Below are 23,726 nucleotides of genomic sequence, written 5' to 3' on the forward strand. Positions count from 1 at the left end.
GGCTAATTACTTGAGATCAAACAGAATCAATATAATTGAAGACTGTTTCCTATCAGAAAGCAATGTAAATGAAAAGAACAACAATCTGCTTAATAGGCAATAAAAGGGTCTAGCCTACCATCTTCTTCAGTTTTGATGTATAGATGGGTAGTATAGGTATCAGAGAATCCCTTTTCTGTTGATGGAGTAATTTTTAATATATAATCAGTGTATTTTTCCAGATTATCAAAATATATGCTTCTCTCATATGTAACTAGAGGTGGTCTCACGTGGCGAGGAGTCTGCTGTAAGATCAGTGAAACATAGTAGAAGACTAGACCATTTGGTTGAGCCGGTGGGACCCAGCTTACATTTATTGCAGTTGACGAAATGGATTCGTAAGTCAGGTTTCCAACAAGCCCTTCAGGTACTACGATAGGTAATGGGCAAAATACAAAAATCATCAGTTACCCTAAACAGAATCTAAATTCACAAACTGAGTATAATTGTTGAAATGGCAACTATTACATCATCAGCTCTTAAATTATTGAAATGCAGATGTGGTAAACATTCACCTATTATAAAATATCTTCCAAATAATTATTTTAAAAATCATTCAAAATAAACTCTATCATCTTTAATATGTATGGGAATTGTTTCTATAATATTCTCTTGGCTGTTCTTTCCTACTATATGGAGATTTTGTGTGTGTGTGTGCATAATATGTGTATGTATACTGCTTTATTTAAATATTTTGATAATTTGTATTATTTAAACCATCTTTTTAGCTTATTTCTTCTAAATATTACCCTTGTTGAACATATGAGGAATCTAAAGCTCAGAGCCATTAAGTGACTTCTCCAAGGTCATGTGGGTAGCCAGAAAAATCAATACTAAAAACTTTCCTAAGATCTAGTCTCAAAATCTCTCCAGTCACCAGACTACCAACTCACATTTGTATATTAAAAAGTTACTCTACTTACACACAAGTTCCAATTCTCAGATATAAGGTGTATTGTGACATTAAACTCTATTAATGTAAATTTGACATCCACCTGGAGTAGTGCATAGTGAGTGCTTATTATCCCATGGTGTGGAAATTATAACTGATAAGATGTTATAGGTTGGCAAAAATCCTGGGAGAGATCTGCATTTAAAGAATGCCTGAAATGGTATTGATCATATATTACAATATAACATTTTTGCTAAAGACTCCCCAAATACATATTTCCCCACATTTATCATTTATTTTTATATTGACCAACTTGTCAACAATTCAAAAGATTGTTCCAACAACAAATCAAGCATTCACTTCTCATGCTTAAGGAATCTATCGATTTATGGCTTTCAGATAATAAACATGGAGTTTTACTCCAGAAGTTTAGGTCACTGCCATTTCTCAAAAAGGGATTAATCTTTGAAAATAAACAAGCAAATGGATGACAGAAACAACTACAAGAAAAATAGGCAATGATCCACTTATCACTGTATTCTGAAAATTGAAACATAAAAAACATCAAGATCTTCAATCATTAATGATACAGTTTTCTGAATACTCAGGATAAATAGGATTCTTCAGAAGATGCATACGAGAAACTTCTGGAGTTAAAAAAAAGATTCTGGATATATTAGTCACAAACACAGTGAGAACAGAAGTGCTGCAGAGCCCTATGTAGATTCAAAGTCTGAAAAGAAAACAAGTTGCTAGAGATTTTTTAAGTCATTAAAGAAAATGAATAAATAAATTAACTATTGGAAAATTCATCCATGTATGCAGTACTTTTTGTGCCCATAACTGGATGGCCATGACATCTTTTGAAGCAATAAAAAGAACAGAATTTTCATGAATGGATGTTAGCGGTTTTGTTGAACAGAAGAGGCTATTACTGCAATAGTTTTGTAAGTATATTAATTGCATTTTCAAACTCCTGTAATGAACGTGTCTAAATAAAAGATGTTATTACAAATTCAAACAAATAAAAAAGTTCCTAAAATAATAAGTTTTAAATTAATCATATTAAAGATTAATAAGTGTTTTTTGTTTACATACTGTCTTGATCTGTGTATACTTCAACTATGTCACTGCTTTTATTCCCATTTCCAACTGAAGTACTTGCCGTTAACCAAAATGTATAGTAGCTGAATATTGCCAGTTTATCTATAATTGTGGATACAGTCATATTGTCAAAGTCATTGGTTACTTCATGGAGTGTAAAATTCTGAAAAACAAACACATAGCTTTCATTGTTCAGAATGTATTTTTTCAGTATGCATGAACACTTCAAAATAATTGTTATCAATGAATTGATTTTATTATTTATTATTATTTTAATATGTTGTTTTAGGAAAATCAACATAGAACATTTTTTATTGCAACAAATAAACTGGAAATATGTTTGTACTAAGAGAAATAGATGGTGGTCTTTATTGCAAAGCCAATATAAAAAATTAGCAAAGAGTAAAAACTCCAAGCCAACAATGAAGAAGGTCAAGTGGCCAAATGGAAATGCTACAACTCTGCTGATTAGTGTCACCTTCCTTATAAAAACATTCAAGTAATTTTCAAAGCATCAGCTAATTTTAAACAAGTTTGGGAGTATTAGAAAACTTTTAATTTTATTCCTTTCTATTTGTGATAAAGGAATTTCGAATGCGTTCACCTTTTTCTATAAACTCAAATAGCTATTATTATTCACATTTAGTGGGTTTTCAGACTTTCACATTTCTTTTCAGACTTTGCTTCTCACAGTTGCAGCAAAGGGATGGCAAACTGATGTACTCTCTGATGTGTAAAGTAAGAGAAAGTTTTAAATTCTCTTGCCTGACTCCTACTTACATTTTTCCCCAAGGCTTAAAAAAATTATTAGGGTATTTATGCAATCATTTTCTTTCCTATCAAATTTTAAAAATAAAACACATTGCCAAATAAAATTAATTCTAAAATAAATGGAGACTTAAACATATAGGTAATCAGTTATAGGTAATAATTTTATAATTTCCATCTGCACAGAGTAATCTGAATCATTCCAATCCACATGAAGCCATTTAAGTCCTATAGACCTGCATTCAAATTCTGGCAGGGTATCCTGGATAAATCATCTAATCTCAAAGCTTTTCTTCCTTCAACTGTAAAATGGAAATAATCATCTCCAATTCACAGACAACTTTTGAGGATTAGATGGCATGAAGCACAAAAAGCCATTAATACCATGTCTAGCACACAATAAAAAAAGCAGTAATTAGTTTCATTTAAATGAATAACATAGGATAGGCAAATTTACTAAATTTATAGTAAGAATGGTTCTGAAATTTATCAACAAATTAAATTTAGCAAAATTTTATGGTTCTTTTGCCAGTATTCAGGGAAAAATATAGTACAATAAAAGATTTACTTCAATTTTGTGGTGATTTACATAGAAATAGACAAGTTAAAGTAATATAGCAATCTCACACAAAATATGATCCATGAACTTTAATACCTTCCAATACATCTACTTTACACATGGAACTGGCTTATATAAAGCACCACTTAAAAGTATTAACATAGCTTTTTGATGTGAATTTTAATTTTTGTTAAAAGAATTTATTCTGATTACCTATGACCTTGATGGCTAATACATAACAAATTATCTTAATCACCCAGAAGTCATTCCTGCTGAGGGTGTGACTTAATGTGCATAGGCATGTAACAAATTTGTAACATTAGATCAATTATCCAGATGATTATTTTATTCAGCTGTTTATTTTTGCACAAAAATGTCTTTTGGCACAAATTATCTAATTGAGGCTTTTTTTTTGTTTATGTAAATATAGTCAGAAGGTATTTAGTAAAACCTTTTCAAATTTGACCAACCAACTAATATTCATGTAACACTTTTTTTTTTTTTCTTTGAAACAGAGTCTCACTCTGTTGCCCAGGCTGGAGGGCAGTGGCACGATCTCGGCTCACTGCAACCTCTGCCTCCTGGGTTCACACCATTCTCCTGCCTCAGCCTCCCGAGTACCTGGGACTATAGGAGCCTGCCACCATGCCCGGCTAATTTTTTGTACTTTTAGTAGAGATGGGGTTTCACCGTGTTAGCCAGGATGGTCTCGATCTCCTGACCTCGTGATCCGCCTGCCTCAGCCTCCCGAAGTGCTGGGATTACAGGCGTAAGCCACCACACCCAGCCCATTTAACACTTTTTAAAATAGAAGACATTATGCCAGGCACACTAAGGAAACACAAGTGGGTAAAACTTAAAAAGTAGAAAAGTTAATATGCTGTACAAAATACAATGTGCAACAACTGAAGGAAGAACAATATGGATTGCCAAGTAGTAGCAAAGAGGTTAAACTCTCCAAGATAAGAAGGAAAGATGGCTTTGCTACATACTCAAGGGCTCCAAAATTATGACTATGTACTAAAAGTGATGTTGGTCTATTATAATATTTTTAAAGTCTTTCAATTAAAATATGTATTGAGCATTAAACCTATGTCTAACGTAGTTGCAGAAGACTTTTGGAGATGAAAAACTAAATATTACACAACTCTTTTTCTACAAGATGCTTGTCATGGCATAAGGGAACTAAGAGAAGCAACAGTTATCCGTAATACGAGGCAGAATATGATATGCCATGCATGACATATTCTACAAAGTTCTGTAGGAAGGGGAAAGATGATAAGGAACAAATAAAAAGGTATACACCTATTCTGCTACATAATTTTCATTTAGAGGCTTTCTTCTACTAATTCAAATTAGAAAATTAGGTAGTGAAGGTATTGATGCTATTTTTAACATTAACTTTAGGAATAAGTTAAAGCATGGATAAACTTCAAGCAATATGAGACTATACTTCTGAAATATTTTAACATCATTAGCCTGTGCCCTCTTGCAGCTGTCACACTTAAAAGCATTCTTAAGATTATTTAATAAAAGATAACATGTTCTAAGGCAGATGAATTGCAAATTAGATCTTATTACACACCCAGGTGTGAATAAGTAGGTTTAGACGATCATGTTGGAACCATAGTTTGATACTTATGCTATATTATTTAGATATGGGCAAAGAGAACCAAAATATAAATCACATAGAAGCCATAAGTAAATTGTACAGAGACAAAATGATTGCTAAAATTTAGAACTACTGGAACAATTGTGCAATGTTTTCTAAATGCATAAAAGAAGGAAAATCTCCAATTTGCATATCTTCTATGGGTATAATGACATATTGTTACAATTGTAAACAACATTTTGGTTAAAAAATAAATTGCCTCTCTAGGCCTCATTTCTCTTCCCTACAGAGAACAAAACAAAAAGCAAAAACTGCGTGTCATACAGAGTAGAAAACTAGACCTTCCTTTCTCCTTCTGCACTTAAGGCATTTGTTCAAAAATGTTTATTTAACGATTACATCTGTAACTATATCTACATGTTTTTTATTACAGCTATAATTATATCTACATGTCTTTTATAAAGTAGTTTTCTCTTTGCATCAAGTTTTAAATAGACAGACTTATACAACGCTACTCTTACAGAACGGAATATAAACACTAAACCACCTTCTGGACTTTGTCTTTCTCCCTGCTAGGTTAGTCCTGAGATAGCTTGCAAGTTCTGCTCTTGGCCTCTTCATTAGCCTACATTGCAATATAGCTGCTCTAAAGTCTTAATTCCAGAGGCTGTTACTCAGGAGAGCTAACTAGTGACTAAACTTGGGCTGTCAGTCACAAATGGGATTACGTAACTCAGAATTTGTAAGACTCGTCTTTCTTCTTCTTTTACTTAAAAGGATAGAAAGAATTAAGAATCACCTAAGGCACAAACACATGGTCAATAATTTCTACCACTAAGGGATGTATTCTGTACATTGCAGCATTTCTTCTAAATTCGTGTTTTTCTTTTCTTTTTTTTTTTTTTTTTTTTTTTTTTTGAGATGGAGTCTCGCTCTGTCGCCCAGCCTGGAGTGCAGTGGCGCAATCTCGGCTCACTGCAAGCTCCGCCTCCCGGGTTGACGCCATTCTCCTGCCTCAGCCTCCCCAGTAGCTGGGACTACAGGCGCCCGCCACCACGCCTGGCTAATTTTTTGTATTTTTAGTAGAGACGGGGTTTCACCGTGTTAGCCAGGATGGTCTCGATTTCCTGACCTCGTGATCCGCCCGCCTCGGCCTCCCAAAGTGCTGGGATTACAGGCGTGAGCCACCACGCCCGGCCGTGTTTTTCTGATTATATTCCAGCTCTCTGCATCTTTGATTCAATCATAATCACTCCAATTATCCTTTTTATATGTTAGAGTTCTGTGAAACATCTAATTTGGAGAAATAATATAATTCTGTTGAAAATTGAAAATATTTTTTCAAAGTAAATGCATTTTAGCTATTTTCATAGCCATCATCATTCACATCCTAGAGAGTGCCCATCTACAAACTGTGCAAGCCTAGAACCTTATCTATGACAAATTAACTAAACACATTCTGAGTGGTCTTCATTTCATCTGACATTAAACATTAACTACTAATATACTATTATTATAATAACTCTTCCTGCTATCAAAAACTTTTTTTTTTTTTTTTTTGAGACGGAGTCTCGCTCTGTCGCCCAGGCTGGAGTGCAGTGGCGCAATCTCGGCTCACTGTAAGCTCCACCTCCCGGGTTCACGCCATTCTCCTGCCTCAATTAAAGAAAAACAAACACATCCAAACACTAAAACTATTTATCATATACAAACAAATGAAAAAAATTTAGCTAATAAATAACTTTGAGGATAAATGATACCATCGGCACTTTAGAGAATACTAAATAGGACACTTTAGAGAACACTTCTTGGAGGAAGTGTAATTGAGGGCCATCTTTATAAACAGAATTTTCAGTAGGTGGCAGATTCACTATTTTTAATACATGTGAAGCTTATATAGAAGTGTGTGTGTGTGTGTGTGTGTGTGTGTGTAAAGAGAGATTAAATGTATCTGACATTTCTACACCACATTTTTCTATGTCAATGGGAGTTTTATAACATACATCTGTGCCTAATTATCAATGTAAGGTAAACAATTTCTTTTACTGTGACAAGTCTGTATTATTAATAAAACTTAAGGATGTTAATAAAGAACTAGAAGAAAATTCAGTTCTTACCTGCATAAAAGTACCTGAAGTATTTCTGTAATAAACAGAGTAATATTGTATAATCCCATTAGGTTTTGAAGGAGGTGTCCAGAAAAGAATTATTGATGAAGAACTGAGGTTTACATAATAAACATCTTTGGGAGGATCGCTTGGTGCTATAAAACAAATAATTGAACAAATTACTGTATTTGTGGTTACAAGTAATGTCTGAAATGGCCTGAATTTTACCTACAGTTTATAAATTAAAGTGATAAAAATTGTTTTTCAAAGAAGCTTGAATTAGAAATATCAGAAATGAAATCCATAAAATGCATTGGGCCACCCCTCTAATACTTTATTATAGGCATATTCAAGCTGAAGACAGATGGATTTCTTACTCATAAAATACTATCTCTGTTCTAAAACCTGTCCACTGCTCTGGATATGAGAACAATATTATAACAGGTTTCCAATACAAAATACATGATTTGAAATTCTAATATAACTTAGAATTTTTAAGTCATAGACGAATGATTCATGCATTTTATGTTGTTTCATTTAATAAACACATAAAATTCTATTTGTCAAATAACTTCTGTGCTAAGTGCTTCTAAAAATATAAACTTATGTAATCTTCATAAGAACCCTGTAAAGTAGAATGATACTGTTTCCACATTACCGGTGGGAAATTGAGGCACACAGAGATTAATTTTCCCAACATCACACAGCTAAAAAGTGATCAAAATGCAATTTTTCATCAAACTGATGATGAATATTAGGCTTCATCATACATTTTGATATTTGAATTTTTTTCTGGGCAGGATTTTTTTTTTAAAGAAAAAGAACATTCTTTTAATTGGCATACATCCTTAACTCACCTCCCTCTGGTGTTTGAAAGCTAATGATATTGCTTCTTGTTTTCCCATCACCAAATCTGGTGCTAGCTGTTACACAGGCACTGTATTCAACATTGTAATCCAAATCTGGTAACTCCAATGACGTTTCAGTGACATTAATAGTTTTTAATGATGATCTATTCCTGAGATAAAAAGAATATTATTTGTATAATTGAATTTTAAAAGTTAACATATACTTTTTGAGCACACTAACATTAAAAGCAAACAACATTAATATATGGAAATTTATTCTTCTAGATTAATAGAATAAAGATGTTGGTTATCCTGAAATACTGAAAATAGTAAATTTCAGAATTCTTTAGTAAATTAACTTATTTTGCTTTTAATTACATTCAGTAATTAGATCAAATGTTAATATGATGTTCATACTTAGAGTTTGCTTGGACCAATTTTAATGGATATTAAGGAATACTATGTACCAAAGTAATTACAGTATTCCCTTTCATACTGATGTTTTCATTGTCCAAACATTTGTTCATTTCAAATGCTGGCAAAATCTTATTTAAACTATTAATTTATAAAATAAATCTATCCTTCAAATATTGTACAAAAGTAACATTTACTTCAGGCCAACATAAATAAATAAATAACAAATATCTAAATAGTGATATGTAAAATAACAAGGCTGTGGGCTCTCCTATAGTTATTTAATAGAAATGAGATTGAAAACAATGTATGTATATCATACAGGAAAGAAGAAAATATAGCTCACACCTCTCACTCAATCAAAATCTTTAAAGTATTTAAAATATCACTCTAGAAAAGAAAACAAATCAAATAAATATAGACTCAAAACTCTCCAAGTACGTATCAAAATCTCAGGAGGGGAAAAAAGAGCCTAAAGAACAAAATATAACATTATTTTATTTCAGTCATGTTAGTTCAGTTTCCACAGTTTGAACTGGGTATAGATTAATATCTAAAACCAAAAAATGAACATGTGCATAGTGGTGCTGAAAATGTGCATTATTGTTGATTTATATTTTAGGAATAATAAAGTTAGTTATTAAAGAATTTACATAAGGGAATATGATCAGTAACACTGAAAAAGTATATGCCTCATGTAATCTCATATTTTTCTTCTTTAGACACACAAAGCACTGAAGAAGTAAATGAATATTCCCTCTGAATAGAAAATGCTCTTTCTTTACCATTGAAATATTTGAAGCCTTGAATCATTAGGAGGAATAATAGATTTTAAATGAATTAAGGGTTTCCACAGAGATACATTTCAGTCATGGTTTTACTACCACAGAAGCACCAAGTTATTCTAAATATAAGTTTTGTTATCTGAAAAATAGTTAGAAAGCTTACCACAGTGAGAAAAATATGGATTCGGAGTATGTGATTGGAGACAGGCAGGATTAGCCAGGCTATTCAGCAATTTGAAACAGTTTCATTTGACATCCTTTTTCAGGAGCAGTAGGGAGAGCTTTCATTTATAAAAGCATATGTTCTATATCTTGATTTTTTTTCTCTTATCATGTTAATACCAATGATCTATAGCATAATGTTTTTGGAGTTGCATAATTTGGATATATCATAGTTATTTAGCCATTCTATGAATTAACTTTTAGGCTTTTTCTCTTTTTTATTTATTTAGCTATTACTAACAATGATGCCACAGTTATCCTTAAAGAAGTATCTTTTCATAATAGTATTAAATTTTTTTTTTTTTTTTTTAGACACAAGGTCTTGTTATGTTGCCCAGGCTGGACTTGAGACCTAGGCTCACAGTATCCTACCATCTCAGCCTTCCTTCAGAGTAGCTGGGACTATGGGCATGCAACACTACACCAGGATACAAATTGTGTGTTTCTTGAGTCAAATGGTTTGAATGCTTTTTAAAATTTTAAGATTACTACTCCAAAATGATTACTGTATCAAATTTTAAGTTATAATAATTATAATTATTTAGAATCATACCAGCAATGTGTGAGAGCACCCATTTTGGCAAACTCACATAAATCTCTGGATATTATTAATATAGTTAGATTTTAGCAGATTTTTAGTTAGATTTTAGTTAGCCATTCCTGGCTCTGAGTGAGACAGAATGTCTTCTTACATGTTTGTTCGTCATTAGTGATCCATTAAAACAAATACTCACAAAAATAAACTTATTTATGGGTTTTTTATATTTTATTTTAGTCTTTTAAATGAAACACATTGTTAGTCTGAGCTCTTTAGACACCATTCGTTAGACAGTGCAAGCAAAGTTAACTTTCACACCTTCTGAGTTTAGAGATGATATGTACAAAATCAATATTCAACAAAATCCAACAAAATGTAATTAGCATCTACTTTGTGTTGGGCACTATTTTAGGCGTAAATATGAGTAAGATACAGCCCCTATCCTCAAAATAGAGAGATAAAGCAGTAAATAATTCTAAAACAATTTGCTAATAACAATGTGACTTCCTTAAGGACAAGGACAATAACCTTTTCCCTTAGTAGCTAAAAGTAAAGAACAAAGAAAGCAATGAGCAAAGAAATTAGTTGTGACCAAAGTATACAAAAAGAGAATAAGGCATGGCCCCAAAGATCCAGGAAATTATTCAGTAGAAAGCTAGTTTGTAAAGTTTGAGAGTAGGATAGGCAGTTGAGGGAGGTGGGAGAAGAAGAGAGGAGGCCTACAGGACGAAGCAGGTCTAACTCTTACATATCCAAAGTCATAAACTGTGTACAAAGGGAGGGAATATAAATGTTACACAATACTTATTATCTAAAATATATTACTTTTCAACACTGGCCAAATCTCCCAACCAGTGACTGTTTTCAAACTGAGATGAAACTTGAGGGAAGTCCTCAGTAAAATGATTTTACTTATTTAACTCTAAACCTGTTTTTGAATAGCTTTCAAAGCTTTTTCGAATTTAGGAAATGAAAAAGAATTTAATTACTTTGAAATTATTCTGTAAAAACATAAGATGTAGTTGTTCTGTCTTTACTCATGGGTAACACCAAAAGAAGTCTTCAATTGGGATAAATAGTCTCTAAGATGAAGTTATTTCCTAATTAATTTACAATTTTTTTTTTCAAAAGACATACCGCATTTGACATCTAGGGCATAAAAGAAATTCTAGATCAAAAGAGCAATTAATTTGCTTTACCAATTTCTTTGTTTACCTCTTACAACACCAAGTCCATGCTAGGCCTATGAAGGAATCCTGAATACCCAAATCATAGTAAATAAATTTCTCTATTTCCATAAGTATGAATATGTATGGTTCTCTAGACAAGGTTTGAGACCCTTTGAAAAGTCATAGTTTTAATTTTAATCTTTATCATTTGATATTTTGTTCCATGTGCATAATCTACCCTGATGATACATCCATCCCTGTTCATTTTTGTGAATTTATTTTCAAAACTTTAATCAGTTATTATCTAAATGTTCTAGATTAATCCTTTCACTCACTAAATAGAACTCCCCAAAATGAAGAATGTGAACACTCACTTACTTGACTCTTTAATTAGGTTATTTTTTTCCTCATATGAACCAGTGATGTTCATTAATTTTCCCATTATATAAGAAAACTACTCATCTATGTTGTACTTTAGCATAATTACTCTACACAACTTGCTGGCATCAGTAGGCTAGTGATTATGTATTAAATAATCCCAAACTAGCAAGGCATAAACAGTTGCACGTTCCTAAAGCTGTTCTAGCATCTCAGAGACTGTCTGAGTCAAAGTAGGGTATTCATTTGTTGTTATTGGTCTTGTTGTCATCATTTGGTTGACTGGCTAACTTTGGTTTGGTTTGGTTTGGTTTAGTTTGGCTTTGTTTTGCTTGTTTGCCTTTGGTAGGAAAGATACATTTAAAAGATTAAAGGAAAAAGCCACTGAAGAGAATGAGTTTGAAGCTGAGGATGCATACACTAATAATCCATAGATAGCTTTAGAGCAGACACAAGGAATTAGGATCCAGAAGGCAGGAGGAAGGATTGCACCTGAACTGAAAAAGAGAGATTTAGTATTTCATCCTCTGAGAATGGATGTAAATGAGTTGATGGATTCTGGAAGCAAGAATTTGAAGTAGTCAAATTTTTGAGATAGTCACCTCAATTTTAAGTTTAGAATGGAAGCTGGGTTTGTCTGCTTTGAATGAGGTGAGTGAGATTTAGCAAAAGGCTTGAAAATAGAGATGATTTGGGAAATTTCCAAGGACAACAGGAGAGGAAACTGATCAAAAACATGTAAAATGACTTCACAGGAGTGCTCAAAGATTAGTGAGATTAGGAAAAAACAAGACTTTTAAATGTACAATGCTTCTTTCTTTCATTACTTCAACAAGTATTTATTGAGGGCATAAAATATGTTATTATGCTCTGTGATGGAAATATAAAGGTGACAAAGACATAACCTCTGGCTTCAATGAGTTTATAGCCACAGTTATCATCCCATTAGGGCTCCAAAATTTGAGTAAAATACTTCAGAAAATGGGCTATTGGAGGAATACACAATTATTAACTACCCATTTCTCCCCTTTAAAGCTTATAAACTATTCAGATATTTTTATTTTCTTTTACAAAGTGTATAAGTTATATCTTACTAGAAGCTTATGATTTCATCCATTTGAAATTTATTGTCATAAGGTTATTTTAAATGTCCATGTATTTATTTATTTATGAGACAGGGTCTCACTCTGTGACCCAGGCTGGAGTGCAGTGGTATGATCACAACTCACTGTGGCATCAATGGCCCCAACCCCAGGCTGAGGTGATCCTCCCATCTCAGTCTCCTGAATAGCTGGGACTACAGGTATATGTTACCACACCTGGTTATTTTTTCTAGAGATGGGGTCTCACCATGGTGCCCAGGCTGGTCTCAAACTCCTGGGTTCAAGCCATCTGCCCACCTTGGCCTCCCAAAGTTCTGGGATTACAGATATTTCTTAATTTTTAGGTATCTGTAGTGATGGTGTCCACGCTGGTCTCAAACTCCTGGGATCAAGCCATCCGCCCACCTTGGCCTCCCAAAGTGCTGAGATTAAAGATATCTCTTAATTTTTAAGTTATCTGTAGTTGTGTCTCCTTTTTCATTCCTAACATTAAATTAAATGTGCTTTTTCTCCTTTTCCTGGATCATCTCCCCATTTCTTTTTTAATTCTATATTTTAAGTTACTTATTAGTTTTGCTTTTCTGTCTTGTAAATTTTTAATTTGGTGTCTATAAGTATGGAATTTATGGATTATACATGATTATTAATGACAATATGGGAATAATTATTCATGTTTCTTCCGTCTGCTTTAGAACTTATCAATTTTGTATAAAGGGAGAACAAAGCATAATATTTAATACTTTAAAGCATCATGAATTAAATCTTAGAACACAATTTTTATTTGGAAAAGAGTCAATTTTTGTGAACTACAACAGTATAGTATAATAATGAATTAAATAACTTTGGCGTAAATTAAATTGTGTTCAAATGAATACAAGGTTAACAATTACTTGACAGGGTTTACATAGTACAAATATTTTTCAAAACATCTTTCTACTGGAAATTTTAAAAAGTTATAGGTTCTATAAATATAATCATAAAATTAATTTTATAAATGAAAGTGTATTTTAACACATTTAGTCAAGAAATAAGAAAGATTGCCTTTTTACTGAAAGTTTGCCACGTGTTGTAGAAACAAAAATGATTTTTAAAAAAGATAAAGTGATGCAAAGTGCTTAATGTATAGCAAGCTTTAAAATATAATCAGTGGTGGATTGTCTTTTAGTAGAGGCTTTTAATTTATAATCATAAAGCTCTAAAGTTTGGAAAAAATTACTTGAATAATTTTTTTTCAGTAAATCAGTGCCCTTCCACTTTATTAAAGATACTTCCTTTCATTTTTTCTTCAACAGTTTCAAATATCTGATCACATTAATTTCTCATAATAAGGCTTTAAAAAAATAAAAGCTCATTAATTTTCATTTCTTACAGGAAGTCCTAGTTAGGACTCTTAAATGTAACCAAATAGTATTAACGTTAGCCCTTGCTTTAAAAAATTTTTAAACACATGGTACTTACCTTACTACAAATTTAGAATATTGTTACTCCTGGCACTCCCCAAAGAACATAATTTCAAATTGTCTGTTCTTCAGTTCCTCTAAAAAGCTGTGGAAAGTGTTGCTTATGGAAGACTTGGAGGATGGGCAAACCTTTAAATTTACTATTCTGGCCTTTGATCAAGCAGAAGCTACAGAAAGCCATATACATTATACATTTGATCTTAATTGTCTGTGAAATCACCTTCACCTTACTGTATATATTTTTGGGGGAAATTCTTATCACTTTCCAATTCTATAGCCACATAATTCTATTCACCATACAAAAACCACACTAATAGCCTTTAGACTGATATGTCCAATTGACTCTTCTGAAAGTTTCTGGAATTGCAATGTATGGAACTAGTTCTCCAACTTAGTTTCCTCCAACCAAAGCTTTAGCTCCCAAATCTAGCCTCTCTGCAATCTTCCTTTCTGTAAACACCTGCTTCTCTGAGATGGCCAATTCTGGGTTCCAATTCATACCCTGTCTCCATAGATTTTGATTTTTATGTGAAGATCCATATACCAGAGAAAGCACAGATAGGATGGGGCATGGAACTGTGGGAATCCAGAGCATTAGAGAGGTTAAATTAAAATTGACCCCAAACATGCTGAAATATGTCTATGTGGTTTCTCCTCTAGATTTTTGATGCTCTATTTTAAAAATTGTTTAGAATACTTACTATATTCCAGGCACTGAGCTAGTGACTTGTGATAAAGTACAGTCACTACACTAGACCTTACCAACTCACAGAAAGACCCTTATTAAACAAGAAAATATAAATGTTATGGAGAATTATAGAAAGGGAACTGAGCTTTTCAGAAGGTCAAGTATGTATTATAATAATAACCAGTAGTATACTCCCTTTTTTTATAGTATCCACATTATTTATGAAGGGAGAACTAAGGCAATTCAGTAATAAATTGACTTCTTATAAGTAGAACCACACACACACACACACACCGTGAGAGATCCAAGAGTGACAGACAGAGAGAGACAGAGAATATGACTGTTAGTATTACACAGAATTTTAAAATTTTATTTAAACCATGTACCCAAAGATGTATGATCACACTCCTGGAGAAAACATTCCATGGGCTTTCCATTGCACTCGCAATGAAATTCAAACTTCTTGCGAGCAAGGACAAAAAACCAAACACCGCGTGTTCTCACTCATAGGTGGGAATTGAACAATGAGAACACATGGACACAGGAAGGGGAACATCACACACCGAGGCCTGTTGTGGGGTGGAGGGAGGGGGGAGGGATAGCATTAGGAGATATAACTAATGTTAAATGACAAGTTAAGGGGTGCAGAATACCAACACGGCACATGTATACATATGTAACAAGCCTGCACGTTGTGCACAGGTACCCTAAAACTTAAAAGTATAATAAAAAAAAATTCAAACTTCTTATTCTGGCTTCAAGACTCAATGTATATGGCCTAACCACCTCTCCAGCTTTATCTACTCCCACTTTTATCCTGTGCCATTATACACAAGACACAAAGGCCATCTCATTGTTGACCACACCAAGCTTCTTGCTGTTAACCACACCTGATAACATTATCAGGACATTTAAGCTATATGTATGAATATATTCCCATTTTTGCTTAAGCCAATTTAGGATGAGTCCAGTACTTGAAACTAAAAGAATCTTGACTATTATTAATCTTGACCTGTTCCCTTCTTTCAAGAGTTCCGCATATGCCTTGATTCTGAGGATTTCCACCATCTTCATCACTTCTCCCTGAACAAGCTCTACTCTGTCTATTCAAACTGTACTAACCAGTAATCCAACTGGTTTGACTCATGAAATAGTGTAATTATCATTCTGTCATAATACATATAGTCCATCAATGAACACAGACCAATATTAAGCCAATAATTTTTGGTAGAAATATCCCATATGAGTTGATGCAATAAGCTTACTTAAACTCCCTAAATATTTTTCACAGTGCTGTTACCAAATTCAGACTCCTATAATCCTATAAATGTGCTGTTTTATTTTTAGAACAAAGGCGAATTATAACACATATTCCTATTGGTGTGGTAAAAGCATAATTTGAGAGTAACACAGATCTGGGTGTGAATTCTGATTCTGTCATCCTTAGCTCTGTAACCTTACCTTTGTCCTTAATCTCATCAAGAAGACTTCCACAACTATAAAATGGGGATAATATTCTTTTCTTTGCGATATTTTTGAAAAAAGAAAAAATATGTAAGAAACATTTGTCTCAAAATGGTAACTAGTACACTGTAAACTAAAAATAAAATCCTAAGCCTGTCAGCCAACTGAATCTTAAAAAAAAATGGAGTTTCTGGCCATGACAGGATGGGAGGTCAGGCGCACCTCAGTATATCCCCCACCATTTACTGTTAGACACAACAGCTGACCTAAATTAATGCTAAAATTGTGCAATAGTCCGTTTTTATGCTGCTGATAAAGACATACCTGAGACTGGTAATTTGTAAAGAAAAAGAAGTTTAATGGACTCACAGTTCCATGTGGCTGAGGAGGCCTCACAATCATGGCAGCAGGCAAAAGGCATGTCTTAATGGCGGCAGGCAAGAGAGGGTGAAAGCCAAGCAAAAGGGGAAACCCCTTATAAAACCATCAGGTCTGATGAGACTTATTCACTACCACGAGAACAGTATGGGGGATACCGCCACAGGATTCAATTATCTCCTACCAGTCCCTCCAACAACATGTGGAAATTATGGGAGCTACAATTCAACATGAGATTAGATTTGGGCAGGGACACAACCAAACCATATGAAATAGAGACCAAGAGACTGAGAGAACAGACTCTTCGTGACAACAAGATACCAAATTATAAACACAACATATGGCCATGTCAGGCAAGAGTTAAGTCATGTATCCCCCCCAATCCCCACCCAAAACACACACTTAACCTATGCTCTAACTGCCATAGGTTTTTGTTTTTCTCTAGCAGTTAAACAAGCACTGGCCTCAAGATAAGCAATATTAAAACAATTGTAGCTCGCCACCAGACCGAGACTAACTGACCCCCTTTTCCACAGCCATAATTACAGCTTTGATTGGACAAGATACTGATTTCAGTAACTTTCTCCTGGTAAGACTACTGACCATGGACTGGTTCTGGCTAATTTACAGAGGCTGTGCACTTGAATGACTTTGTGTACTGAAAAAATCCTTTGATGTACAGGACCTAATTGTAATACATTTAAATGTGAAGTCTCCATCCCAAAGTGAACATGGATCATTTGTTACATACATGTTTGTTCAATACACATGCATCAGGACCACCTTCCTGAATATTCATAGCTCCTCTTGTAGCAGGTTGAATATGTATGTTTAGCTAACCCTTTTAGCATACAGCTCCTACCCCGATCCCTCCTCCTTCAAAGTGCCCATCTCCAGTCTTTGCTGGAGGCACACTTCCCAGTCTGAGAGATGGCCACACCTTGCAGACTGTGATCCTTTAAAAGAAATAAAGTCTCCTTTGTAAATTTTTAGATTGTGAGATTTTTAAGTTAATAGCACTATTCTTGATTCAGTTCCTTCAGCTTTCTGAGACACTTTGTTCTCCAAGTCTGACATGCAAAGAAATCACAATCTCTCTCAGCATTCTGCATTTCAAAAACTTGGTGAGAAGATTGCCTAAATCAATTGTTAATAACTCAAGATTCAGAGAGGTAAAATAAATGACTAAAAGTTTGGTTTAAAATAAAGTTTGGTGGCAAGAAATGAAAGTTCTCTATAATAAAAACTGTAAAACATTGATGAAAAAAAGTGAAGAGGACACCAAAAAATGGAAAGCTATTCGATGTCATGGGGTGGAAGAATCTATATTATTAAAATATCCATACTACCCAAAGTAATCTACAGATGCAATGCAATCTCTGTCAAAATATCAAAGACATTCTTCACAGAAATAGAAAAAATATCCTAAAATTTATATGGAACCATGAAAGACCCAGAATAACAAAGCTATCCTAAGCAAAAAGAACAAAACTGGAGGAATCACATTATCTGACTTCAAATTATACTACAGAGTTATAGTAACCGAAATAGTATGGTACTGGCATAAAAACAGACACATAGACCAATGGAACAGAATGGAGAATCCAGAAACAAGTTCACATACCTACAATGAACTCATTCTCGATAAAGATGCCAAGAACATACATTGGAGGAAGGACAGTCTCTTCAATAAATGGTGTGGGAAAACTGGATATCCATATGCAGAAGAATGAAACTTGACCTCCATCTTTCACCATATACAAAAATTAAATCAAAATGGATTAAAGATTTAAATCTAAGACCTCAAACTATGAAAATATTGCAAGAAAACATTGGGTAAAATCTCCAGGATATTGGTCTGGGTGAAAATTTCTTGAGTAATACCCCACAAGCATAGGCAGCCAAAGCAAAAATGAACAAATGGGATCACAACAAGTTAATGAGCTTCGGTACAGCAAAGAAAACAATCAATAAGGAGAAGAGACAACCCACAGAATAGGATAAAATATTTGCAAACTATCAATCTGACAAGGGATTAATAACCAGAATGCATAAGGAGCTCAAACAACTCTACAGGAAAAAAACTAATAATCCAATCAAAAATGGAGAAAATATTTGAATAGACATTTCTCAAAAGATGACATACAGATGTCAAGGGGGCATATGAAAAGGTGCTCAACATCATTGATCATCAGAGAAATGCAAATCAAAACTACAGTGAGATACCATCTCACCCCAGTTAAACTAGCTCTTATCCAAAAGACAGGCAATAACAAATGCTGGAGAGAATGTGAAGAAAAGGGAACCCTTGTACACTGTTGGTGGGAATACAAATTAGTACAATCACTATGGAAAACAATTTGGAGGTTCCTCAAAAAACTAAAAATAGAGCTAATGTAAAATCTAGCAATCCTACTGCTGGGTATATAGCCAAAAGAAAGGAAATCAGTATATGGGAGAGATATCTGCACTTACATGTTTGTTACAGTACTCTTCACAATAGCCAAGATTTGGAAGCAACCAAAATGTCCATCAATGGATGACTCGATAAAGAAAATGTGGTACATCTATACACAATGGAGTACTATGCAGCAATAAAAAAGAATAAGATGCCATCATGGTCATTGTGTTAAGTGAAATAAGTCAGGCACAGAAGACAAACTTCACATGTTCTCATTTATTTGTGGATGCTAAATAGCAAAACAATTGAACTTATAGAGATAGAGAGTAGAAGCATGGTTACCAGAAGCTGGGAAGGGTAGTGAGGATGGGGGGGGGAAAGTGGGGATGGTTAATGGGTATAAAAAAATAGAAAGAATGAATATGACCTAGTATTTTATAGTGCAACAGGGTGACTATAATAAATAATAATTAATTGTACGTTATAAAATAACTAAGAGTATAATTGGATTGTTTATAACACTAAGGACAAATGCTTGAGAGGATGGTAACCCCATTTTCCATGATGTTATTATTACTTGTTACACGCTTGTATCAAAGTTTCTCATGTACACCATAAATATATAAACCTACTATATACCTACAAAATTTTCTTTCAGTTTAAATGAAATAAGAGGGTGTGATGGGAACCACAGTAAACAACAAAGCAAATGCTTCAAATAAAAGACAGTCACCATTCAACCCTGCTGATTTTTTTGCCACAGGAAATATGGTAAAAGTGTTCTGATTTTTAAAAGAAACAAAGGAAATTGAAGTTTTACAAGAGATCTACTCATTTTTTTAACACTGACAATCAATTCTAAATTTATGACCCACTTGCAAAGCATGAGTGGCCATGGGCTTGACCTTTGCACTCAAGCTTCAGAGTGATTCAGAAAAATGACTATCAGGAAAGAGTTGAGAGAGAACATTGGTCAGAACATTGGTCATCCCACTAGAAACCTCATATTAAGGCCTAAAGAGCATTCATGTGCTCTACCACTCCATCTATCTATATTTCTTTATTTCATCTTCCCAACCTAGCCTCAGTACTCCATGTCTATAATGCTACTTGTCAAACTCTTGACAGTCATTCCTGCTGCCTTCATACACTGCCTCCACTGAGATGCTCTCCTAATTCACAAATCTATCTTTACCACTTTCACTCCAAAATGGATCTAACTTCAGAAAATCTGAAATGGCCCCCTTCTCATTCTGATGATTGATCTATATTATATGCAGTAACCATGAGGTCATTTTTAACACGGTGAAAATCTTTTAGAAAACTTGAAGAAACTAGAGTAGGTATACTTTTTTAGGATTCAGAAGTCCATACACAAAGGTAAGCTTTTATGTTACTGAGGGAATTATTTGACCAGTAATATTTAATAAAGAGCTGCATTAGAATTATTTTGACTTCCTAATAGATTCTTTGGCAAGTGTTTTTCAATTATTTCACATGGGCATATATTATCTATAATAAGTCTTCAATCATTTTAAGGTGCTGTATGTTATATATCTCCCCACAGAGTTTAATAAACATTTGTCAGACTGTTTCAGAATTACCTCTCATAATTACTACTAAGAAAATTGAGAATTTCAGAGTCAAGATTTGTATATAAGTTAGAACTTTCAGCATCACTTTCAGTCCTCAGTCTTTTAGCTATAGAGGGTATATTCTCTTAGAAGTTTCCTAAAGAAAGAAGAAAACTACTGTTAAATTTTACTGACACATCTAGAAGTAAAAGTGCTAAGCAATTACAAGTTGAATTCAAGAAAACAGTAAATAAATAAGTTCTACTAGAACATCATGCCTCAATTCAAAATGTATTAAAAGAATAAGCTTACGGTGCTCCAATAGAAATCCAGTTATTTAATGGTGGTTGCCCTAGGAATTCAAGGACTGTCTATCATTTGAAAAATATGTGTTATTTATCAATAACTGCAGGGGGGAAATGCTAGTTTACCATCTTGATGGATGATAAAAGTTATTTTGCAAAGCAAACTTCAGAAGGAAAAATCATTTTAAAATGCAATGGATTAAAACAGATTTCTGAACATACCATCTACAAATCAAATGTGACTAATGCAATAATGGATGTAAAATGGTTACACATTAACCCTCATGAGTTATTTTGTCAAGAAATATTCATGATAAAGAAAAAAGTTACCCAATGTAACAAATGTAATAGGCAGCCTGCATTTTGAAGACACACTCAAAAAAAAAAAGAAATATTCAGCCAGGTGCAGTGGCTCATGCCTGTAATCCCAGCACTTTGGGAGGCTGAGACAGGAGGATCACCTGAGGTCAGGAGTTCAAAACCAGCCTGGCCAACATGGCAAAACCCCATCTCTAGTGAAAAATAAAAAGAAATAAAAATAAATTAGCTAGGTATGGTAATGGGCACCTGTAATCCCAGCTACTCGGGAGGCTGAGGCAGGAGAATCACTTGAACCCAAGAGGCAGAGGTTGCAGTGAGCCAAGATGGTGCCATTGCTCTCCAGCCTGGGCAACAGAACGAGACCCCCTCTCAAAAAAAAAAGAAAAAGGAAATATTCAAATAAATGTTTTTTATAAGAATTTGGTAATTATTGGAGCAGCTGAAATAATGGCAACTGAGAATTATGAGAGAACTATGGACTCCTGAAACAGGAATCCTGCTAACAATGATAACTATCATTTATTAAGTACTTTACAGGAACCAAAGATAATTGAGTGTCAGAGCCAAGATTCAAATCCATGTCTCACTGACTAAAAACCCATGTGTATTTCATTATGATACCTGCCTCCTCTCCCCAAAACTGATTATGGTAAGAGTCCCCAAAAAAGGTTAGCGATCACTAATGAAGGAATCCAGAATTATGACGATTCCCTTCGCTACACTTACTATACCTTACAGGGCTATTTCCAACTAAGGATGTTAGTAAGATACTAAAGTATGTTAATAAGATCCTAAATCATAAAGCTTCCAGCAAGCATCTTAGTAAGACAATGCTGAAAAATTAAATATATATCTGTGCATATTTAATTATATATATTACATATATATTATAGATAATATTCTCGAATATGTTAAGGTCTTTCTCCTTTTTTGTTCTATCTTTATGTAATCTTACTCTATTTCACTGAGTCATCCGTTATCTGAAAAAACATCACTATTCTTATTGCAGAAATGCAATGAGAAAAAAATATATATAACAATTATATATAATATAATAATTATATGTAATAATTATATAATACATAATGTAATATAACAATCATATCTAATATGTATACATATGTTTATATTGTATATATCATATAAATATTATATATAATATTTATATAATATATTATATAAAGTATATATAATATTTATATAATATATATTATATATATACAGTTTCTAATTTAAAACATACTCTTCATTCACTCATCCATTGAACAAATATTAAGTTTCAATTATGTGCCAGGTAATAGTCTCTTTTAAATACAGCAATGAACAAAGTAAACTTTAAAGCAGAGAGAGAGAGATAGAGAGTGTGTGTGTGTGTGTGTGTGTGTGTGTATGTGTGCATAAAATAAAGCCAAGTTTTACTGAGGGAAAAGTGTTTTCTACATTCCATTTACACATGAAGAGTCAATCCTGGATTATTTGAGACCACAGAGTTTTATAATTAAGTAGTTATAATTAAATTAAGACCCTTGAGGTGTAGAAAGGAAAGAGTATACAGAAGAAGGAAATTTCCATCAGTCAAAAGAAAGATAAAAGGAAAAATTTTGCACTACGAAAAAAGAGTGAGAGAAATAAAAGGGCAAAGCCATCACACCGGAGTGTCCCAAGATCTTACGGTAAGGGTTGAGTGGTGACAACACCTGAATAGATTTGGGAGAGAAATCCCAGTGTAAAGAAGACTTTCTTTTTTCTCAGGATGGAGATAAACATGACAAGCTGCTCAGAAAATCTCTGTGTTAAGCAAGATGTAAGGGCTCCTCTAGCAGATCATCCAGAGCTAGAGAAGGGTGTGGAAGTACCTTTCTCAAATCCTTCACACTGTAGATTGGTGCAGAGAAATCAGCTGTGAGTATCTAGCTACCTGAGGTTCAACACAGACATGCTAGGGAACCAGGGGACTAGAATAAGCCTTGAGGTTGGACCAAAGATAAAACGGAAAATAGGAACCTTGAAACTAGAAGCCGTGACTGCAAGTTTGTGCCAGAATGATTCTATAAAAAGGTCATGGGAGGGGGGGCAGGGAAGTGCTGGGTAGAGAAGGGCGGGTCTCTGCCTAGGGCCCCACCCCTGGGCTTGTGCCCAGGGACCTGGATGAGGACAGGCATTTCTGTTTTCCCGCCTAAATGTTGCATTTCCCAACACCACCCTGGCCGACGACGCCCCCATCCTGTGCCTATAAAAAATCCCAAGACCCTAACGGGCACACACACAAGCGGCTGGACGTTGACAGGAACACGGTGGCGGAAGACACAATGGCTGGACATTGAGAGGAACGCAGAGGCCTAACAGCACACACTGACAGACGCCGCAGGCCAGCAGGCAGTCAACCAGCGGAACAACGCAGTTTGGCAGGTGAGGACGGAGGAGAGTCCGCTGCTGAGTGGCCCGACTCCAGGGGAAAACCATCTTCCCACTCCATTTCACTCTGGTTCCCCCCTCTGCTGAGAGTTACCCCCACTCAATAAATCATGCTTTCCAAGCCCACGTGTGATCCAGTTCTGGTACTCCAAGGCAAGAAACCCCGGGATACAGAAAGCCC

The 23,726-nt window shown here is 34.2% G+C and overlaps 1 protein-coding gene across 1 annotated transcript in view; it reads right to left on the reverse strand.

Moving 5' to 3' along the window:
• PTPRQ (protein tyrosine phosphatase receptor type Q) overlaps positions 1–23,726 on the reverse strand; it is a 211,279-nt gene that overhangs the window by 136,648 nt on the left and 50,905 nt on the right. The window contains exons 18-21 of the mRNA XM_030821837.1: positions 7,940–8,100; positions 7,092–7,237; positions 2,030–2,198; positions 119–409 (exon numbers count right to left, since the gene is read on the reverse strand). Coding sequence (XP_030677697.1) covers positions 119–409; positions 2,030–2,198; positions 7,092–7,237; positions 7,940–8,100 — 767 coding nt within the window. The remainder of the gene's footprint in view (positions 1–118; positions 410–2,029; positions 2,199–7,091; positions 7,238–7,939; positions 8,101–23,726) is intronic.

This window comes from Nomascus leucogenys, chromosome 10, assembly GCF_006542625.1.
Source record: "Nomascus leucogenys isolate Asia chromosome 10, Asia_NLE_v1, whole genome shotgun sequence".
NCBI classification, from domain to species: domain Eukaryota; kingdom Metazoa; phylum Chordata; class Mammalia; order Primates; family Hylobatidae; genus Nomascus; species Nomascus leucogenys.